At 33.2% G+C, this 22,917-nt stretch overlaps 1 protein-coding gene across 1 annotated transcript; it reads right to left on the minus strand.

The window, feature by feature from the left end:
• Positions 1-363: 363 nt before the first annotated feature.
• LOC128218828 (serine protease inhibitor Cvsi-2-like) lies at positions 364-2,298 on the minus strand. The gene is made up of 3 exons (XM_052926547.1): positions 2,174-2,298; positions 801-911; positions 364-541 (listed from the first exon to the last, which is right to left on the minus strand). Exons 1-3 carry the CDS (start codon positions 2,214-2,216, stop codon positions 426-428), a joined length of 270 nt encoding a protein of 89 aa, XP_052782507.1. The 5' UTR covers positions 2,217-2,298; the 3' UTR covers positions 364-425.
• Between the last annotated feature and the right edge of the window lie 20,619 nt (positions 2,299-22,917).

Below are 22,917 nucleotides of genomic sequence, written 5' to 3' on the forward strand. Positions count from 1 at the left end.
TATGTTAATAGAAAAAGTGTCAGCCATTTAATTTAACTTAATCTTTTAATCACTAGTGCTGCTATTCCTTCTATTACCTCCCTTTAATTTGAAATATAAATGTTTTTGTATCAATTATTCCTCTACGTGGTTTTCAATACCCATCAATTTTTCTTTGGTTTGGCTTTATTATGTTCTTAAGATTATTGCAGCTCTGAAGCACACTCGTGTTGTTGTTAGAGGTATTCAATTAAGTTTTTACCTTTCTATTTATTTTTGAATATGAACAAACGCAAACTCATTGTCAGATCATTTGGAGACTCAAATGCTACATTATTTGTACAATTTCAAATACATTAAACCCGTGAAAAAACAACAGAAACATAATATAACGATTGTTTTATTTGTCAACAGAAACATAAACAAGCTAAGTTGAATAGCGCCATCTATCGGCCTTGCCCGCCGAATCCAAAACCACAGCGGCACGCGCCGTCCACGCAGTGCCAGTCACGGTCGCATCGGTTTCCACTGCAGTCGGATGCGAGGGAACACCTGGCCGAGGCTGAAATTATATTTAACAGTATTAAGCAAGGATGACCATACCATGTTTGCATGCAAGCGATTCTTACTTATTTCTTCTTTGCCAGTATTCGTTGGCCTCTTTCATTATATATTATATGCTTACTTGATCATGTTCAATATAAATGTTAAAATAAACTTTCTGTGGGTAGTTGTCCATTTCTGTCAGTAGTAACACTAAAAGTTACTAAAACGATTTAAAAAATTAATTTGCTGAGCAAGTATATTTTGAAGGGTCTCACTATGTGTACACGTGCACTGGCGGTTGTGGCACTCCAGCACGTAGTCGTTCTCCGGGCAGGTCACGTGACCACAGTCACCGGTGTCCCTGCACTCCTCTCCATTGGCCAAAGCTAAAATTACACGTTTATGTTTAGTAGTATGAACACCACGACGCTGCTTAATTGTGTTTGATTGTGGATAAAAACATTCCAATTCTGTGTGGTCATGTTGTTTCTTCTATTATCTTTGTTATTTGTTTTGATTTATGTTGTACAAAATAGGTCAAATTTACTTATCAGTTTTCAGCTATTAATTGCCTTGTAATCGAAACCAATATTATATGGGGACACTAGACATCAACATTTAACATAATGGTTACTAACGCAAACAAACAAAATGGCTAATTTGAAGGTCGCATTCCTTATCAAAGTCAAAGCACAAGACAGTGAAATAGCACGGACTTGTACGTTATCTTTTTATCTCTGGTTCCCTTCGATAATAATTCATTTTGTGCCAGACGTATAGAGGGTCATATAGAGATATCAGTAGCAGAAAATGTCGTGAAAATGTGTAATATATTGGGAGGTTTTTTGTATGACTGTTCGTTTGTCATTGGCAGAGAGCATTGCCATGTTTCTTGCCATTTGTATTGTGTTTTCGATGCTTACCTTTAACTTTAAACTTTTCGGATTATATTAGACACTCTTAAGGCATAAACATGACAAAGAACATACATGTACTTGAATGAACGTCATGAAATATCCCTTAAAAATGGTGTTACACTGTGAGCTTTCAAAGACACATTTGGAACATAATAGTAACGTGTTTAATTTACCCGATATTAAGCTATTAAAAAAGCAAGATCAAAAGTGAATATGTTTCCCATAAAAATGGATAAATTAATATGCCTTTAATAACATGAAGACGTTTTGCCAAATAAGTTATGCTTATACTTATTTATGTTTATTTTTATGGTTTATGTTTAAACGTTTGGCTACTGACCTTGTTTCTGTAGTTTTTCACATAAGTAATTATAATAATTATAATACACGTGTTAAACAAATTAAATGATTATTCAATAAAGTAAATCACATCTTCTTGCAATTATGACACAACATACAACGGCACACTCCTTCATTACTTCTATTATCTTTGCATATCGGACACCTTCAAACAGTCACAACAAAAACCGAACTGCAATGTATTGTTAAAGAAAGCAGGACAACCGTGTTTATGTCTATCTATCAATAATCCTTTGTTTTTGTTAACATGATCAAGCACTTAAAAGCCTACACATTAATAAAACATACGGATGCATACTACAGTATTATAACAAAGTGTACTGGTCAATATTGATATCTGACAATTAAGTATTTATAATAAAAAGGCTTACCAAGACAGGCAAGTGCCACAACGCAGCTTAGAGCAATCTTCATGGTAATCGGTTGTTAAGATCCGTGTATGGTTGGGATCAGACCGCTGCTTTATATACTCATGCCTTTGCGACCACGTTGGCAAATTTTGATGTCAGTTCTGCTATCTTGGACACATATGTATATTGACCTGCCAGGTCGTGACTAGTGGCCATGAAGACAGACATATCTGTACAACTCTAAAATTGATCGTTTCACATTAGGAAACCGTTTCTCACGTTTCTTGATATACTTGATATGATGTATTTTTATCCCGACTTTTTGAAAAAACACACAAAACAGGTTAGGAATGACCCTCCCTAATTACGAGTACTGTCCCCTAATCAACTATAGTTTCGCTTATGTTTTTTTTTATTACTAGTCCATTATGTAGTTTTTAATCTACATTTAAACGGTGATATAACGAGAAGTGACATTGCTGAAATATGTGCCAGATTTTCCTACGGTTTTGTTCTAGCTCTAAGACAGATTTCTTATACTAGCCTTCAAATGACATTATAACAAATTAATTTCGCACGTCGCCACAAAATGTTCGTTAATGCTTTATTAATGATTTATTATTAATATTAAAAAATGTTTAGCTAGCGTCTTACCTTTCATTACTGTGAAAGATGATCGAGGATTTAATATTAAATGGGGCAAGACAGAATTTAGAAGGAAGCTTGTTAGATTATATTATGCCTCATATCTGTCACCTTTCAAAATGCTTGAAATGGGGTTAATGTTTAGATTGTAGATTTTTGTTATAGTTATAATTTGATGGATAAGGTGAAAGGTAAATGGCAAATGTATGAACAAGTAGGTGATAAAATGCGTTGGAAGTATGGAAGTAGCAAATGAGAGAGAGGGAGAGACACGTAAAGAAACAGCAAGACGGTGAAGGGCATAGATATGTCAGGTCAGTTTTTGAATCAAGATTGTTCTAATTTATATTCAGGAGATAAAAAGCGTGTAGTGCTGAACGTGACTGAATATCGTTGAGTTTGTTATGTCCATGGCTGTTTTTGGATCCAAACAGTAGTACTTGAAGTGACATAGGTTTAATAGCAGACAGTTGGTCGAATATGTGATGCCTCTCTGCATTATATAGGGGACACCTAAAAAGAAATGGTCTAGCTGTTAGATACAGTAAGTAGGGTCTGTGATTGGAATTGTTATCCAGAACATATTTTGTCGATGTCAGATTCGTAGACGGTGTCATCGTTCATGAGAGGTAGAACGTGTTTGGATACGGATGAAGGACTTGTAAAATTTCTATCTTTTTCTTTCGATCGAATATTCGATTACCAAATATGATATATTATATACTTTGTCGTAGCCTGTGTTTGCGGCAGACCATGATTTCCCCAAATAAGCCTCTGAAATTCCCCATTATCAGAAAGATAAAAGCAAATCATTTTGAACATGCAACATTTAATAGTTTCACTTCCACTGCCTTCATATGTGTAAACAATGCTAAATTAGATTGACTTCCCGGTCAAATGTCGTTATGCGTCAATGGAGGGTCTTTCCGTAGTCTCGTTCTACTATTGACCTCTACTAAATATAACTTTGGAAAGGCCAAACCAACTGGGGAACTAGTAAAATAATAAAACGAATATAAATGCGGATTTTGACTCTTCTAGTGTACATCAATAGAGGAAATATATCCTGAAACGCTATAATATACAGTTTACCGAAACTTATTGAAATTGCTGATGTCACTTGTCTAAAAGCCAGTTATTGTCATATTACGGGAACTTTTTCTAGTACCCGACGCTATGTCCATTAATGACATATGACGCTTGTTTAGTGTATTGTCAGCACATTCATACCTCTGGCAATATGGGTCACTCGTTGTAAAACCAAGACAAACGAACTTTATACACAACAACAGAGTTGTAGGCACAATGTTTATCATTCTGTTTATTCAAAAACAAAAAAAAACAAATCTAATATTCTAATAGTTTTCCAAAAGAGATATTTTTCCCGAAAATTCGAACGGTTTCTGCATGTCATTCGTGCAACAAATGAGATGTACGTTACGAACTGATTATCTTCAATAAAATAGCATATTTATGGAACTATTGCCGCGGGATCCAAAGATATGTGAAAGTAATTACTTCCGAGTATTGCAGTAGTTCAATGCGAGTGAATATGTGCCTTTAATGTATCCACAAGTGTTCAAAATGACGTCCGGTCGATTTACATCTCATTTCATCAATGAAAGTCATCGCTGTTATTGCATACGGATTAATTAATGAGATTTGAAAAACAAGACTATGTGTTCTTTTTGTGTGATTGGTATATAAACATTTTCATGTCATGATGTTTACAAAACATAACTTAGGGTTAACTTTCTACAAATAATAACTTGATGTCAATACAACAATCCAAATGACGAATCGTATTAATATGCTTTCTCATACTCCGTCTTTTTGCAGATATTGTTGAGCAGCGATGTCGCATTATATATTTACATGATTTAGAATTACCCGAATAATGCTTAATTTAAATGTTCAATAATGGCTATAACATTTATCAAAAAGTTAGTTTAAACTTATTTATATTACAACGATTGTAAAACAAGTTATTACAACATTATATTAATCACTCTCGTTGGCACGATTTTACGCGAGAGAGTGGTCTTGTGGTGTTGGGGAAACCGGAGTACCCGGAGGAAACCCACGTGTCCGGCATGGTGACCACAAACCAAACTCACATGCGCCCAGGCCGTGAATTGAACCCGGGTCGCCTAGGTGAGAAGCGAGTGCGCTAACCACTGCGCTAACCGGACAACCTTATCAAAAAGTTGGAACAAACATTCAATAAGAATAATCACTTTTTTGCAGCTTGTTGTTATTTAAACTGAAAAGATGCCATGATGAGAAAATTGACTGTTATCAAAAAGTTGGAACAAACAGTAAATTTTCTCAACATGGCATCTTTTCAGTTTAAATAACAACAAGCTGCAAAAAAGTGATTATTCTAATCGGCAAAACGGAAATTGCACATCGATTAACAAAGGAAACACCTTCCGAAGGATTCCATAAATGGGTTCGACATCTCGTGCAATGGGTTGATTTTCAGCTTTTAGTTATTCAATATGACCACCGGCGCCATTTTTTACCGGAGGTATGAGACCAGTTTGTAAATCTGTCAGTTTTTAAGACCCGTCTTTAGCGTGAGTATTGGTAAAAAACGGTGCTCAATCAAACTATAAGACACGTTGACGTTAACTCTAAAATAATGTGTTTGAGAAAATTTCCAAAGCTGAAGTATATCCATCAAGTACAAGCTTTGAAGATATTTGTTTAACTTAAATACTCAGCAGGCAGTGAGGGCACGAAACTATTCCCACAATAGCAAGAATTCGAAATTAAGCTTTATACTCGGTCCGCAAAAAAACAACCAAACACAATTCGTTTATTTTTTGCTGGCCATAGCCTTTTTGAATAATAAGCATTGCGTACATTTATTGTTTATTAATTTATCTACGCCATGCTTTCTTAACTATTCTGTGAAAATTTTAAAGCGTGATTATTTTATGTTCCTTTCGATTTTATGTTCTCGTCGTTTGATCACGCTGCCTTAAAACGGTTGGTGGTTGATACTTTATAACAACAGCTAAAAAATAGCATTGCATAACAATAATGATATACCTATTTAGCAAATTCCTAAATTCTGAAATATAAATACACAACCGTATGCATGAGACCGTAGCTTATAAAATACACACGTGCAAATCCTTGATATGAGGCAGCGACCAAGCGGATGCAACAAATAAATATACCATACCAAAATACTTGGTTTCTGGCGGGAAGGAATGATTATCGAATGCGTCTGCAAGCAGAGTTTGATTTTTGATTGACCTCTCAGTTAAAGCGGTAAGGAGATGCCAGCCATTTGCGGCGCTCACAGGTTGCTATTTTCGTTTGCTTTTCAAAATACGAACCGGCTCATAAAGAAAGAGTATCGCATTTACTCATGTCTAAGTATTGACCATGTACGTAGTGTTCATACATTGTGTACTTAGACTGGCTTAAACCTCACGGTGCTGTGAATGTTGAGGAAACCGGCTGTGAAACTTTTATTTTGTTGACAGACAACGTACTAGGTAGTGCTTATGTTAACTTGGAAAGAGAAGCATATATACGTTAAGTTGAAGATTAGATTTCGCATTTCTATTTAATCAAGCCATCGCGGAATAACTTTAAGTGACCCGGATGGAACATCCTCCTCCACCAGCACCTCTGCTTTTCAATTCCGGTACACTATCAACCGTAATAATAACACCTGGTTTGGATTTCGGAATATTAAACATCAATATACATTATACTTGTTAATGCGGTGTACTGCGTTAACGAACGTTTCAAGGAAATTAATAATTACACTACATACGTGTTTCAATCTTACTTATTTTTTTTCAACGTTCTATAAATATGCTGATTAATAATTACGCTAAATCTTAATTTATTTTTTTCCACGTTTTATATAATGCTGATTTCAATGAGTATGCTGTTTCTGTTTTACTTCGGAATAAAACTAATCTTTTATAAATTGATGATGTATTCCAAAAACAAAGTCCACATGCACACGACAATTCATTTTACGGTACAAGTATGTTTACATTGCCCAATCATATCCAACCTAATGTCGCTTCCTATGGCCAAGTATTTTTTCGTTATCAATATTGTCCAAACAGTTTTCAACGTAAATCAGTTCCAGAGCTCGGTAATGCATATGTCCCCTCAATTGCCTTGATATATACTGAATAATAGTAGAGACATGTTCCAAAATATACGGACATAAGTGTTTACATTTCATTTGTCCTTTATTAGTTCAAAAGGTAACCGCGTTTCATTTCAAATTTCTGATACAATATTTCTTTCTATTTGGTCATCAGGTGTCCCGCTGATGATTTTAACAATTATGTTAAACATCAGATGTTGCAAATTACATTGGTAAAAACATTGTTTAAAATGCATTACATTTAGACACATATATATGATAACAGGTCAGCGCAATTTGTTAAGCACATCAAAGTAAGGTTAGCAATTATAAAACGAATAAAATTGTTAAAATGCATGTCTATTTTAAAAGGTCAAAGCAGTTTTATGAACACATCAAAGCAATGATATCAGAAACACGAGAGTTTCATGAGAAGCTGCTTCATAGCCGCGAAATCACGGTTTCCTATTACACATTTAGGTATGCCAGACTTCTGGAAAAGGTATTGATATTTAAATAAGTCAATGCAAATCGAAACGTTTACCTCGTTCACAAGTATTTCATTTAAAACGCAACACACAATTTCATAATGACTGAAACTATCTGATTTGACGAGGATATTACAGTAGAGCGAGTAGTGTTTTTAATTTATGCAGCTTACTGGGTAAACGTGTATTTGAAATAAGAACAGATCTAGACAATGTTTATGGGTAAAACGGTTGTTCCCTATGCTTGCAAAATGGGAATCATAGATATGGGAAGAAACAAAGAGCAAACCAGGTGAGCCCCAACCCGGACGGTATTTGAATACAGACGTATTTTGTGGGCTCTGACAAAAAGATTAATACTGTCGAATCACTAGTAAAACATAACATCTTTACATGTCTCACAAACTGAAATTAAAAAAACATTGGAGTCTATTTCGTAAGCGGTATTTTTTTAATTTCAAAGAACACATTTAAACGTAGGAAACCGCACATTATGACCAATGAACGAAAGCCGGCTCTTGTTCAGAATGTGTCGGCATTGGAAAAAAACGTTTAATAAGTTTCAAGTGCATATTTTGAACGGCAATTGAGTTATGGCAAATCGTAAAGCCTTAACGTACCTGCGACTTCAACTTCATTGCAATCATAGTACAGGATGGGCTAGTCGGTAAAGGATGGGCTATGTATCATCCAAAGTCGATACAGGATGGGTTATTCATTATTCATCTTCGGTACAGTATAGGTTATTCATTATTCATCTTCGGAACAGGATGGGTTATTAATCTTATATTATCGGTGCAACACGGGCTATTAATTATCCATAGTCGGTAAAGTATGGGCTTTTAATTTTCCATAGTCTGTACAGGATTGGCTATAAATCATCCATAGTCAGTACAGCATGGACTAAAAAATATCCCAAATCTATTAATCATCGATAGTCGGAACAAAATCGGTTATTAATTTATTCATTATATAAAGTCGGTACAGGATGGGTTATTTAATATCCATAATCGGTACAGGATTGTCTATAAATTATCCTTATCTTTTTTCAAACAATATTAAGACAAAAGAAAACAACGAAAATTAAGAGGCACGAAATTAAATATCAATGGCCTGGAAACACCATATGTTTTTATTTTTGGCTTTAAAATACATTGACTGTATTTGAGCCGAACATGCGGATTATTATGACGACGTACAGGTAGATTTAGAGAATATGTACTAAAGAGGAGAGAGTTCTTTAAAAATCCAGTGTACTAATCATTTTGACATTTAAACGAGTCATTTACAATAATGCTAAACTTGGACCTTATATAAAGTTTTTTTTAGCTGATAAGTGATTACCTAAATTAAAATTACATGACTAAAGCTTTATAATTCTTTTCATTTCAACTAAAATCGTGAAACGGCCATAAGAGTGTGTTTGTTTTTTATTTCAATATAAGTTTACTTTTGATTTCTTTTCACATCGAAAACATCGAAAATCCAATGATACTTAAATTATATGTGGTCATCCAAATTTCAGATGATTGTACTTAAGATATCTTATATGTATATAATGTCCTGATAGAAAATAATAACGCGGGGAACAAATGGCCATTAACGACTTCCAGGTGTCAATTCCATGTAATGAACATCAATATGTACTCCCACAACGGTTTTAATCAAGTAAATGGAAACTCCAGTATGAAATCTTAGATCCAAACCATTTATCTTAACTTGTTCAAGCATTAACGCCGAAATAATAAATGCCCATCATCGCCTTCCAGTTGTCAACTTCTTATAAATGGACATATAAATGTATTCCCAATACTGCTTTAATCAAGTTGATGTTATAGATTGAATGCCCATTGTGATTCGGTTTAGCAGTTTGTAATGGACCTTTTCTTGGATACTTCAAATTATTGTTATGGGTGAAAAGAGACGAAGAAAAAAACACGTTTGTAAATTCGTGAAATTGTGTGTATGATGTTGTTCACTAACGTCTTGACGCGAACTATCACTCGTGTATTTAAGACATGCAACAACTTTCTCAAATTCAAGTGTTTTCAGATCATTTAATTTTATTTTGTTGATCAAACGTTTGTTGAATTAAATCAGTAAAGACCAAACAGTTTTGGCGATACATTAACCATTTTACGGTTGTTCGAATGATAACTAGGCGTGTTTTATTACGAATGAACTGGTACGCGTGCATGCCATATCTTGAACAAATCCATTATTGAAATAAGCTCAGTTACCAGAAGATAATTCCCAACTTTATCTTCCTGTTTTTGCTCATCATATTTAATAAGGGAATTTAAATGTACACGCAACATAACAAGAGTAATGCACGGTTTTGAAATCATGGTAGAGGTCTTGAACGTGTGATGTGTAATTGAAATGTAATTAAAATAAGATGTTGGAAGAAGAATAAAGGTTGTGCCTATGATTTCGCAGATCCAGCGCGATATATCGTTTGTATTATCTGAAATTGTGATTGAACAAGCTTTTTTCGTGCTTTTTTCGTGCTGTTCTCATACAAAGCTAAAGTATGTGTTGTTTGAAGTAATAAATACAGCGATTCCCTCTTTAAGACAAAACATCGTCCATAGCAAAGAAAAGCACGTTTAAATGTTTCGATTGCACCATAATGAAACGACTATTCGAAAAACATAGCGATAGATAATGACAATTATTATTTTATGTACTTTCATTTGTCTCATGAGTGAATCATACTTTTTGGAAAAAAATCACTTTTCTACGATCTCCAAAATTCTTATTTAACCGTAAGGCCACTCCTTTTTTATTTTTTGGTTTACAAGATTTTTTGGAAAAAATGTCCACTGGGTGGTCGAAAAAAAAAAAAGGAAAAAAGTCATAAAACATACTCTTAAAGGGTGAAAAAAATTGTGATTGAACAAGCTTTCTTCGTGCTGTAGATGTTTAGAGATGTATTCTAATACAAAGCTAAATTATTTCTTGTTTGAAGAAATAAAAACAGCGATTTCCTCGTGTATCGATCTTTGTTTAAGACAAAACATTGCAATTGCCCATAACAAAGAAAAACACAACGTTAAAATGTTTCGATTGCAGCATAATGTAATGACCTTTCGAAAAAGATAGCGATAAATAATGACAATAATTATTTTATGTACTTTCATTTGTCCCATGAGTGAATAATACTTATTGGAAAAAATCACTTTTCTACGATCTACAAAATTCTTATTAAACGGTAAAGAATTTAATCTCAGAAACAGACTCATACTTTAAACTAGTTTCCTTGCGTTTTATACCTTTTAAAGTCTAAAGTTTTCGTTTTTTTTCCTTTTTGAAGTCCATTGTAGATAAATTGGCAAACTAAAACGGACTACTTACAGATAAGTAATATATAATACCTATAATACCGCAAAAGAAATTATACATAATGTTTCAGCAAGACTATCCTAAATTGAGACAAAATTAGCGTCATTTATTAGCAGAAAGTAATTGCAGACGTTGCAAATCCTTTATAAATACCCCCCCCCATCTTATTGTATTAACGATGATATTCGCATCAAGAAATACTGCAAGTTTTAATAGGTGCACCTGCAGACATAATGCATTTAGTTCTTCATTAGCGAATTATCGAAGACACGACACCGACAAAGCGATAACGCGAGAAGCTTAAGTACAAAGGTCGCCAATTTGAAGGAAGACACACCTTTTTCGGGTTCAATTCCCAATCGCGTCGTAGAGTAAGACGTCAAAATATGTTTACATCAGCTTATTTGCCTGGCGCACTGCATTGAAAGGCTAGAACAACAAAACAAGAAATATCCTTAAAAGATAAACGGCAATTTGTATTCAAGGTCATTAAAAATGTACGAGAGAGCAGAATCAACTAGACATGTTTATACTGTGTCATTATCTAGAATGTCAAGCACGTTCTGTCTTACTCAATAGTTTTGCAGGGATTATTATTTGCGAAACATTTTCGTAGTTTCTGAGGCAGGTTTTGTGTGTTTTAGTTTAAAGTAAAGTACCTTTTATAGTTAAAGCAAAATAGACCCGCGACTGCATGTATGAATACAATGGGCCATAAACTGACTTATCGCAATAATAAAAGGCATTTAAGCTATGTTGTTGTTGTCTCTACAGCTTCAACATACTATTTAATATCAGCAGCATTTAAGGATCAGCAACAGCTATTTATATACTTTTCGGTTTATATTTAGAAAAAAGATTTGTAAAAAGAACTTAAAATAATACGTATTTTATAAATGTTTAGTTTATATTTCTTGCTTTATTGAAAACATATCTATACACATGCACTCATTATTTCGCTTTTACACATCGGCATTACATGAAATCATCTAATAGCATATGTAAAAGAAATGCAGTGTAGCAATGCAATGTGTGTTGTGCCATGTGTAATCACTTCTACTTACCATTGTTTTTTCTTGAAAAATCTAGGGGTGCATTTCATAAATTGATATTATATGGAAAAAAAACCAGACATACCACGAAGGTTACATGATATCGCTTTTTTGTAACCCCAAAATACATGTCACATGTACAAAAAAGCAGTATTTTAATTCTACTAGATTCCCGCTTGTTTAAACGCGTCTGTGTGGTCTGCCATTTGTATATGTGTAAGGCATTGACACATTTTGCTTTAAAGGACATTTAAAGTATTATGTGTCAACCAAGGAAGCACATTTTTAGACTAAGAAATAGGAAAAAGACAAAGCAAGCACACTTATTATTAGTATTGTTGTTGGTTTGTAAATGACACCGCTTACTTACTTGCATGGCTTGGAAATATTTATGCAAAAGGAATTCATGAGTTCCGTTTGTATAGTAGATTCCAATAAATGAATGGAATGCATACTTCACTAAACAGTACAAATATTGGACACTGAAAATATGATATTCTATTTGAAATTGATTACATTATCATTATTACAACGAATTCTTCGTAATGTTCTATTAAAGTAGATATAGATTTGACCAACATGATGTAATAGTTAAGTAGAATGGCAATTCTAAGTATGGACGATTATATGTGACAAAACCTTTTCAAATACTTTTTGTGCAGATTTAAAGTGATCATCTATTGTCTCATAAGGTAGAAATACCATGTTCTCTGCACCTTTCTTTCAAATAAACGCAATATCCTTCATAAAAATCAGTGTTTTCGAAATTTAATGATTCTTTTTGGTATAATTAAACAATTGTATTAATTGTGGTATACCTGTTTTGGGAGTACCAGTGCATCTTTAAACAAATCAGTATAAATATTTTACCACATAAAATGCTAAGGTCTCAATATGCCTAGCGACGTGAAAGTAAGGATCTACCTCTTTTTAGAATATTAAGAAACGTTAAACTGCTTACTTATGTTTATTTCCCAATTTTAAACTATCATTACATTATAACGCTACGTATTAAAAAGGGGGATTTTACACTTGTGTAACAAAGGAGCACAGCGAAATTGAGATGTAAGTATTATGTATTGTTCATATTTTGATTTTTTCCTGAAATTCAAACTATGAACTGTAGATCGCATGCAGACTTATTTTCTCAATATCAAGGCGTCTTTGCATCTTAAGAGGACTTTCTCAATCAAGCTGATGAATACCCCTAAAAGTCGATGTGGAGGTGAAATATTCAATCAAATATATTCATGATTAAGCATAAACTGGATGAAAGTGATGTGTCTCAAACAATCACATGCGAGCTGAGTCACACGTAAAATCGCATCATCGATTACGTTTACTGCATGTTTTACGAAAACAAAAGGACATGAAACACATATTTTTAATATTGCATTTGACACATTATCGGGTTGTGATCAACAAATACGATGTATATCAGTTTTAAAACGGCTTGAAAATAAATTAACATGAAACTTAGTCATTATTACTAAAAATCAGGATTAAGAAGTTTTTAAGTGATGCCAGTAATAAATAGTTTCATATTAAACGAAATTAAAATTTAAAAAATGAAGTCATCATTCATAGATCATGTATTCTCTTGATATAAAGCTTACTTATGACAATTGTGTTTAACGTCGTCAAGTGAAAAAAAAACCGGTTTTAAATCTCATTTGTCTTGCCAGTACGTATTATGCACCGAACAATTTTGGGATATTATTGAAATTATAACCGTTGACTTGAAAAAGTCGTTTACCTCCTGTTGGTTAACATCCTGTGTAAAGTATTTATCGCTGACTCAAAACCTGCACTGGAAATAAGATGTAACTTAAATCGGAAAAGAAGTTGTTCACTTAGTACGGCAGTTGACCAAGATCCCCTTGGTGTTCATGATTTCCCGCTAACCCCGTGAATGCGGAGGTTCAATCTAACGACATGTTATCCGCTCAAAACTTGTTTGAATAACAATTAAAGCAGTCATTTTGATATTCCTTCTGAAATTATTGTGTCCCTGTGTCACTACTTAAAACACGATATCTTGTCAGTACTTAAAATAAGATATATTGTCAGGCCGATATTTTTTTTCAGTTTTAAAAACATGATATATTGTCAGTACTTAAAACACGATAACAAGTCAGTACTGAGAACAAGATATATTGTCAGTACTAAAAACACAGAATCAAGTAAGTACTTCGAACTTGATAAATTGTCAGTACTAAAATCACGATGTCATATCAGTGCGTAAAAGACGATATCTTGGCAGTATGTGAAACGAATTGCATGTAAATCCTGTCTTTGAAAATGTGCCACAGTTTATAATGAAGTTCTCAACCCGCGAAATTTTGGGCGAGAACAAATTTGGCACTTAAGCTAAAAAAACAGAAGAAACGTTTTTTTTTGTTGTTTTTTCGTTTAAAAAAGAAGAGTTGGCGACATCGAATCAATATTTGTCCTATGCAGTAAACGGTAAAAATGTATATCCTGAACATCTATATATTACTTCTTCCTTCTAATAGAAGGTAAACGACACAACCAATGAATATTTGATATTTAATGAGTTTGGTGTGGTCTAGAGTATATTTTATTTTAAGATTTAAATTGACACAGTTTGTTTATTAGTTCAATACGTGCCCTAACAATACGCTCTAACAGAAACAAACTATTACATGGCATGCAAATATGCAATATATCGGTATAACACGCCACATTAAATTTCTGTCGCTTTTGCGTTCAAGTATTTAATCTTCTGTACTTGAATATTGTTGTTCCTCACCTCATGAATTCCCATGAAACTTTATTCACATGGAATTAACTTGGCTGGAAATGTTTCCATTTAACACAAAATAACTAAAGAATAATAAGTACCTCAGTTCGTCTATGATTTGATTTGAGGTTTAGTGACTGGTGAACCGCGACAATTTTCATCAGCCTGCTTCACAATTTAAGTCGGGTTGTTTATGTCACTCATAATGTCGTATTCTACATGGCACCGTAGTATATAAATTTGCTTTTTGACTACATCATGTAATTAAGTTGCAATTGCACATTAATAAAGCCAGTCAATAATGCATTTTTATAGTAGTCGCGATGTAAATAAACAATTTCAAATCGTCACTTAAATAATATATAACATATATCATACATTTAATTTTCTTGTTTTAAATCAGATCTTTGCTTGCATGAAATGTATCACATATTGAAATGGCATCGTTATGGGGTGAAACGAGGTTCGAATTTGAACACATTTATTCGCTATTTATGACACCATGTTTAAGAACAAATGTTGGTTTGTTTGAATCGATGCACTATAATAGAAATTTAACTGAACTTTTATACCCACAAGACAAAATACAAATATCCTAAGAAAAACATTCTTTGCTTTTCATCAAGAAGTGTTTTTTTCTGGGGGGTTTTCCGTTTTTTTCGAAAACACAGTACCACACTCACTCTCGAGTAACATCTTGCCAACGAGATTGACGAAGCATAAGTGAATATAATTTTCTTCGCAGTCGTTGTAAAATCAATACAATTATACCTTAATATGTTGTATGAATTGATATGCGGCTCTGCTGTTACCTTACATCTCATTTGAAATAAAGATATATAATATATGTTGACAATGATTGTTTATCATTTGTAAGTAATTGCAAAAGCAGTGCTTACGAATAATGGAACTATTTCTTCCGTTGAATGATTTTTGTCGCGAAGATAACTATTTCATTTGCTTATGTTTTTTTTGGTCTTATTCACGGTTTTCCCCATTACTAAAGTATGTCTTTTCACAGACTGGCTAAAGACCAATTATTCACTCCAACTTGCAGGTGCAATGCTGACGTACCGTAAAGTGATTGAAAGTGAGGGGAATTAAAATTGTTAGAAATATAATTAATCTTAATAAAATTATTGAATGAAGGCCATTAGCTGCAGTTTTTGTATAAATAATGTTAAATATAAATATGTCTGATCAGTTTCGATTTGATGTGTTGTTACAGGAAACTCATTTTATCAAAAGATCACAGAAGTTTAAAAAAAATATATATATTAACAATATATTTAGCGATATATCCATTGTGCTTTCGGTCTACAGGTGGTATCTTTATACACAATCGCACACCTACCAACGATTGACTGAAGGTTTAATGAAAGATATAATCATCGTATGGTACTTTTAAATAAACATTGTAGACCAAAGTTGTTAATTTGTAAATATGTTGTTATATTTTGTATGTAACTTAAACATAAATTAGAACAAAGTTCTTTTTTATCGACTTGTATCCTTATAACTTCAATATTAATAAGAAGTGTTCAAGAGGTATATTGCAACCCGTAATTCATTTCTTAATTCGTTGTTATAAACAATTACACATGACATTAAATAATATGTGGCCTTAGATCTTTAGAAATAAAGCTCGTTATTGTATACTGAATTTAGTTTGTTTGCAAATCCTATCGGCAAGTCTCCAGTGTCCTCTGCATTGGTAGTGATGGAGCTCCAACAACGGAGTGGCGTGAGACAAAAAACGTTAAAAAGCTCCATCTTTTATGTTATGCCTTCTCACTAAGGAACGTGTTTATGTCACTTTTGACAAAACAATAATGTTTTTTTTTCTCTTCTGGCTATATGTGTGTCATCAGAAAAAAATAAGTAAATACAAAGCAAGCGCATGGAATTATCCTTTTACTTAAGAAATATTCAAAAATCATAACATCCATGTTTTGACCGAGATTTTTTTCCTGGATCATATCGTTTAAATGTGCGTTTTCATAAACAATGTAGATGTGATGTGCTAGGCAGATCGACGTAAACGACTCATTTAATCATTTTAAATTCTAATCAATCAAATATACAAAAATATTTCCAGTCAGTTGTTTTTGACTTGATTTAGGACTCACAAGACATCATAATCAATTACAATTGCAGTAGACACAAAAACATTTATTTACCCCAAAAAGCCATACTTAAATAAAGATGTTTTCGACGGATTTTTGAAAACAAATAATTGAAGCAATTTCGATAAATTTGTTTTCATTTTCCTAAATCCCTAAACGAGTAAAGAGAGACACATATTATTTTCTTACTATCAAAATAAAGTGGATATGGAAATTATTGTGTTATGTTTGACTACTAGGTTTGTCTGAGTATTTACAATTGTATTAATGGTAATATCTTGCTGTCAAATCACCATTTCGCAGGGAATCTTAATTTAAAATTATAGTTTAACTCAGTATGTCTGTGTATGCTTTGACAAATTATTGACATAATATATTGTGATTCAAAATAAAGTCTGATGTTTAGTGTAATACTTGTTTTTGTGTTTTCTTCTGGGAGTAATATGACGGAGTGTTACTGTAATGGTCATTTTTTTCCTTGAGAAATGTATTTAGGCACGATATACATAAATGCTTATTCTAGAAGTAGTTTATACCGGATTATATTTCACGGCACTTCCCTTTACGAAGCAATCCAATTTCTCCGCCATTATATCCGATCTCAACGTTGTTGCTTCAGACAGAAACCATAAACAAAATTTGCAATAATGCGTAGGTAAATAATGTCTGACAGTGGCAGTCGTAAAGTCTTGAATTTCTAGTTGGATATAAAAACAGCCGTTAGTGTCAAGAAATAAAGAAACTTTAGTTATATATGTACTTTTGCTTTATTTGTTATATTAAGACACCGATGGTAGCATATGCATTGACATCAATTTTGTCAGCCATACGTTACTTATTGTAAGTTATCATAGAGGCCTAATGTTAAAGCGGAAACTAGAAATGGTGCAAATTGGATGTGTCACTTGTCAAGGGCATGGTTTTTATTTTAGAAACAATTTGAAAGCAACCAATATGTAAACAGAGTTACTTCGACCTTGACCTATTGCCTTTTGACCATGAAATAAAGCAATAAAACATATTGTTTATGATTAACATTAAATCACTGTAGATTGAGTTCTGTTAAAATCGCTTGATTAGGTTACGTCTTACTGCGTCTATTCCGATTTTAAGAGGAATTACTTGAATTATCAATTCCCAACTGGCATTAGCATAAACGTGTAGCTCACATACTTGATGGCGTTTATTCACATAGCACGCTTGTCTCAAATAGTTTTCAGCGTGAGGTAAATAATAGCTCCCTATCCCTTATTCTTACAATGGTGTACAGTCGACAACACATTCTGTCAATTTCTACAGCTTAAGCGACACGATTATATATTACGAAATCCCTAACATCTTTATCAAAGTTTAAGAACATATTATAAGATAACAGATATTATAAACCGGTTAAAATATCACAACAGATGCAACATTGTTGACTGTATTTAAATAGTATACTCCGTAAATAAAGAAAAATACATCAGTTAAGAAAACATTAAACATATATTGACTGGTTATTGAAAGTTAAAATACACAACATTTTGTGGTCGGTCCTAAATCATAAAGCATATAACCAGATGGTGGTGTAATTTTGTAAGATAATACCCCATTTAAGTCGACTATTCATTGTCGTATCTTAACAATTTTTTATTAAGAATGCCGCTCGAGTGTTTAATATTATTATGGACACAATACTTTCAGTCTGAATTTCTTTATAGTTATGTCCGAAATATTAACATTGTATTAGATTTCGAAGAGTATATTCGATTTCGAAAGGTTTATTAGATTTCAAAAGGTGTATTCGATTTTGAAGGGGTTCTAAAGGAATTGCAATCTCTTAGATAGTGTAATGAGTTGAATCACAAGATTCGTCTCCCTCCACACCGACCCCCTCCCCTGCGCGCCGCCAAAATGTGTGCTATGCTGAAGACGATTGAAAAATGGCTTTCTGTTAGAATTTGATTTACTAATGGAGATGTCTTGTCTGCAAGCACATTTCTTAAATTTGTTTATTCACCTGTAATTAATTCTAAACGCGTGCTCCTACTTTTCTACTTTACGATCGTAGATTGTGCGCTTTTCTACAAGTTTATCTAAAAATAAATATAGTCAGATTTAAAAATAGAAGCGTTCGTAATTTGTTTTATAAATGAATGAATATGCCTCAGACTTCTTTTCATGCTATTTGTCTGTTACTGTCGTCACAACTTAGGCATTTTATAAAGTAATTGGCCTGAAGATTTAACTGTAATAAATAATATTCTACCATTAAGAATGCCCAGACAAATTCGTTCTCATGCATATTGATATTCCGCTTTTCTGAGACTATTTTAATTCTGATGATTTTTAAATTTAAAGACGGATAGTTCCTGTCTGTATAGGAGTTGAGTCCGAAAAGAACGTAAGGGATTAATGTTAAAAGGTGGATGGTATGCATTATTTTCTAGAAAGAGCACAAGAAACCAATCCCTAAATTACCCCGGACCGTTTAAATATTGGACAGTGATCAATATCTTAAACTTAAATTGTACTCCGGTTTGTTCTGTCTGCCTTGCTGGCACCTGTAGTTAAAGTGACGTTTTTTCAATCTTTTCTTTACTATGATTTGTGCAAGACTTTTAAACATAACATAGGAAAGATAAAATGTAGTACTTAATACGTAAGGAAATCGATCAGCAATTTTGTTGTATTGGTTGGTTGACGGTATGTTATTTTCTCAGGAAAAACGATCGAAACAGTAAAGACAATCGCGGAAGATCATACGTCGTTCAAAAGCATGGATCTCCCCAATCTCGTTTTGATCACAATCAAACTACTTTGGCTGTAGGTATGATACACAAACAGTTAAAAGCAAACTCCACTTGATGAAAAGTATAAATTGTTCGTAAAGAGGAGGCAATCTTGCTTTTCAAGTGCATATTATTTGCTAAACAATACAGTTTTCTAAACGATATCTTTGATAAAAAATATATTTTGAGAAAGTCGTTATTCCATATCCATATTTTAATTCTATTAACGAATCTTTTAGATTCCTAAAATAAATTTACATTTTATTTATTGCACATACTTTCGAATTTCAAACAAGGTTGGGTAATAATATTAATCTGAGTGTTATTTTGGGTTCAAAATAAAGATATCCATATACCCTCTTCGATCCGTTTGGACGTTTGTACCGTTATTCGTTATTTTTTTTGTTATGAAAGGCATGCAACACTTTTTTACTAATTGGTCGTTATTCAAATTACGCATTTCCTCATAAATGCATTACAGTATTTCATAGTTCGCTGTGTGGAAATTTAAATTTAATTTCAATACATTTTCGTACTGTTTTTTGCTAGGGGGCGTTTCGTGATTTTAATTAAAAAAAAAAATGAATTTTAGTTGAATGTTTTCCTGTGCAGTTATACATACGAAGTTAAGTGTTAGGTAACTTGTAATTGGTAATACTTGGTAACAATATTTTGGTTATTTTTAATATTTTCATACAATAAAAATAGCCATTGTCAGAACATTACCTTATAATATATAAGTAGGTCTTCTTATTACATTTGAATAATTTGGTTGAGAATATCTCGGTTCAACTGGTGGAATATGAAAAAACTTCACACATTAAGTCACAATGTGTTTTTGTCAACCCATCTCTTGTGGAATCTAAAATCCATTAACTAAATAGATTTGTTGGAAAACTTATAGTTCCGAGTAGTCTTGTACCTTGATCAACTCTGTGCTCAATTTTCCGATCGCGAATGATGATGCTGGACGAATGCCTTTCTAATACAGCAGCAATGATTTGACGAAAGCAACACGGTGTTAAAAATGATAGGGACCCTTACATTGAATTCTGGAAATCGGCTTATGACATCATTGTATGTCAACGTTAGTTACAAACTACGGTTTTAAACAAAATGTTTATTTAACGACGTAGTAAACAGACACTGACTGTCAGTAAAAAGCCATATTCATACAACTTTCGTGTGGATATAATTTGTTTCTAAGTTTGATCATTCGACTTTTAGTTTGATTGAAACGACGACCAGTTAGTGTCTGTGTCCCGTCTGTTAATGATATTTTGATGCTCATATTTAAAAGGCGCGAATATATATTCTTAGCGGCACTACCAACTCAAAGTTATTCAAGTACTTGGGTGGATGTGCACCTTACTAAAATAATCCATTCCTAAGTCCCTATTTACCAATTTTAAGCTGTCCACTTTTTATCTTTAAACAGACAAATACGGCACGTTTAAGTAGTTTCTCACAACCATGGCCAAATCTTGACATTTAAAGCTTTGCTTTTCTTACATGGAAATATCGTAAATGTCGTGACTTTGGCGACAAACCCGTATAATTTTACCGAAGTAAATGTAAGACTTTACATTGTATTGCATTTGTGACTGAAACCTATTTGAAACATCGATATTTAAACTCGTTGTCGAATGCTTATTCTGTGCCCAATAAATGTAATAACAAACGACTGTACAATACAGAATTCTTTTTTCGACTTTATCTCAGAATCGTCAGTACGGAATAAGGCTTTGCTTTAGGTAAACAATGACAGTTGCAACAATATAAATTATATAAAAATATGGCTTTTCCACTAAGTGCCAGTCATATAAGACGCTATCTTGCATCAGGAGCATTGGTAATGAAAGATATATAATTGATACCAGGCTTAACAGTTTACTTTATATATATATAAGTTAAATGCATATTTTTTTATATTGTTATCAATGCCCTATATTCTTAGGTTAATGGCAGGAGCCACAACATTAATCATACTAAAACAATATTTGGCCATTGTGTGGATACCGTTTGTTTGTGTCTATGGTGTCCCTTGTTTAGTGTTGGTTTTCCTGGTTGACTTTTGGTTTGGCTTGTTTCTGTGATTCCAATTTGCTTCAGTGGAGATAAATACGTACATTTTCTTCAGCAATGCATATCTTGATAACAGTAAAATGCTACGCCTTGAATTTCCTGTTTCGGTAATAAACCAGTAAAATAAACACACCAAATATTCCTAATTCTATTGCAAGAGAAATCTCTTCAACAAGGCTGTTGTTTTATTTCCTTTTATGAAAAATAACCTTCACCTTTCTTTGGCCGGTCATCGCTCTGCAGAGGGTGTTTTTCGCTCCCAAACTCATGAGGCATAATTGGACATGACACGTACGAGAGGTTAATTAATCCAGCAGCGGATGATGACCAGCAGACATAGATGGCCGATATCTACGGAACCAATATTAACGGTCTACAAATTAATCCGAATCCTTATCGGAGGCGATTGTAAATATCTAATTCGATACATGTTGTTGATAAAAATATTTAAGAACAGTAATGTCGTAAACAACATACGAAATAGTAAACTATTGATTGCATATCTACTACACAACGTTAAACAAAACTATACATTTTCACTTACATTTCATTTGTTAAATATATAAGGTGAAACGGGCCTTTGTTGTGTGGCTACAATAGCTGACAATTGAAACGTCGTAAACCACCGGGCAAACGACGTCACGATGGTCCAATCATACCTGTTAGCTTTCGTTTTAGAATGATGCATGGTTTGAACACATAATACAGAAACCAAAAACTCAATACGTATCACACACTGTGCGTTTTGGTTCCGTATCACACAATCACCTCCTGTGCATGCATACATCTACTTCCGCGATAGAGTAACGACATTTGTCGTCGAGTTTCAATCCTTCAAAAGAAAATTGTAGTAAGTTTTATCTGAAAACAATGCGTATAGAATACAATAAGTAGCTTGATATATACAGGATGGTATCACTTTTCGTTGATTGTTTTAAGATACATTGAGATACTTTCCAACTCATGCGATTTGGACATTAGGCAAGCAATTCGAAGTTATGAAATCCCAGATCATCTATGTTCCGTATATATACGAACTAGTAATCAGAAACAATGCTTGTGACAAATATTTTGTATTAACAACATTACATACGGGGCAGGAGTGAAAAAAAACATATGCAATATTTTCATATAACTATCGTAATTACTATGCAAATAAGCTTAACGCCTTACAGTAAAAATGAATTCATACGCGCTGTCAAATAAAACATCACTAGACATCAGGAACAATATTTCGAAAGAAATCCTGTCGGTGCCAACAAACTGAGCTCCATGATGAAACGAATAGTGAAGAATGCTGGGCTAGATCCAAACGTTCCCTGATAACAGCACAAGAAAATACTTCGTCCAGAAACTGAATGAC

The sequence above is a fragment of the Mya arenaria genome, chromosome 15 (genome assembly GCF_026914265.1).
Source record: "Mya arenaria isolate MELC-2E11 chromosome 15, ASM2691426v1".
In the NCBI taxonomy this organism is placed as follows: Eukaryota; Metazoa; Mollusca; class Bivalvia; order Myida; family Myidae; genus Mya; species Mya arenaria.

Excerpts from the sequence above, each read along its gene's own strand:
- LOC128218828 (XM_052926547.1), bottom strand. The coding sequence starts at position 2,216 with ATGAAGATTGCTCTAAGCTGCGTTGTGGCACTTGCCTGTCTTG. Across the intron at positions 912-2,173 it reads TGTGGCACTTGCCTGTCTTG|CTTTGGCCAATGGAGAGGAG; the intron begins GTAAGCCTTTTT and ends GTGTAATTTTAG. Across the intron at positions 542-800 it reads CCAGTGCACGTGTACACATA|CCTCGGCCAGGTGTTCCCTC; the intron begins GTGAGACCCTTC and ends ATATAATTTCAG.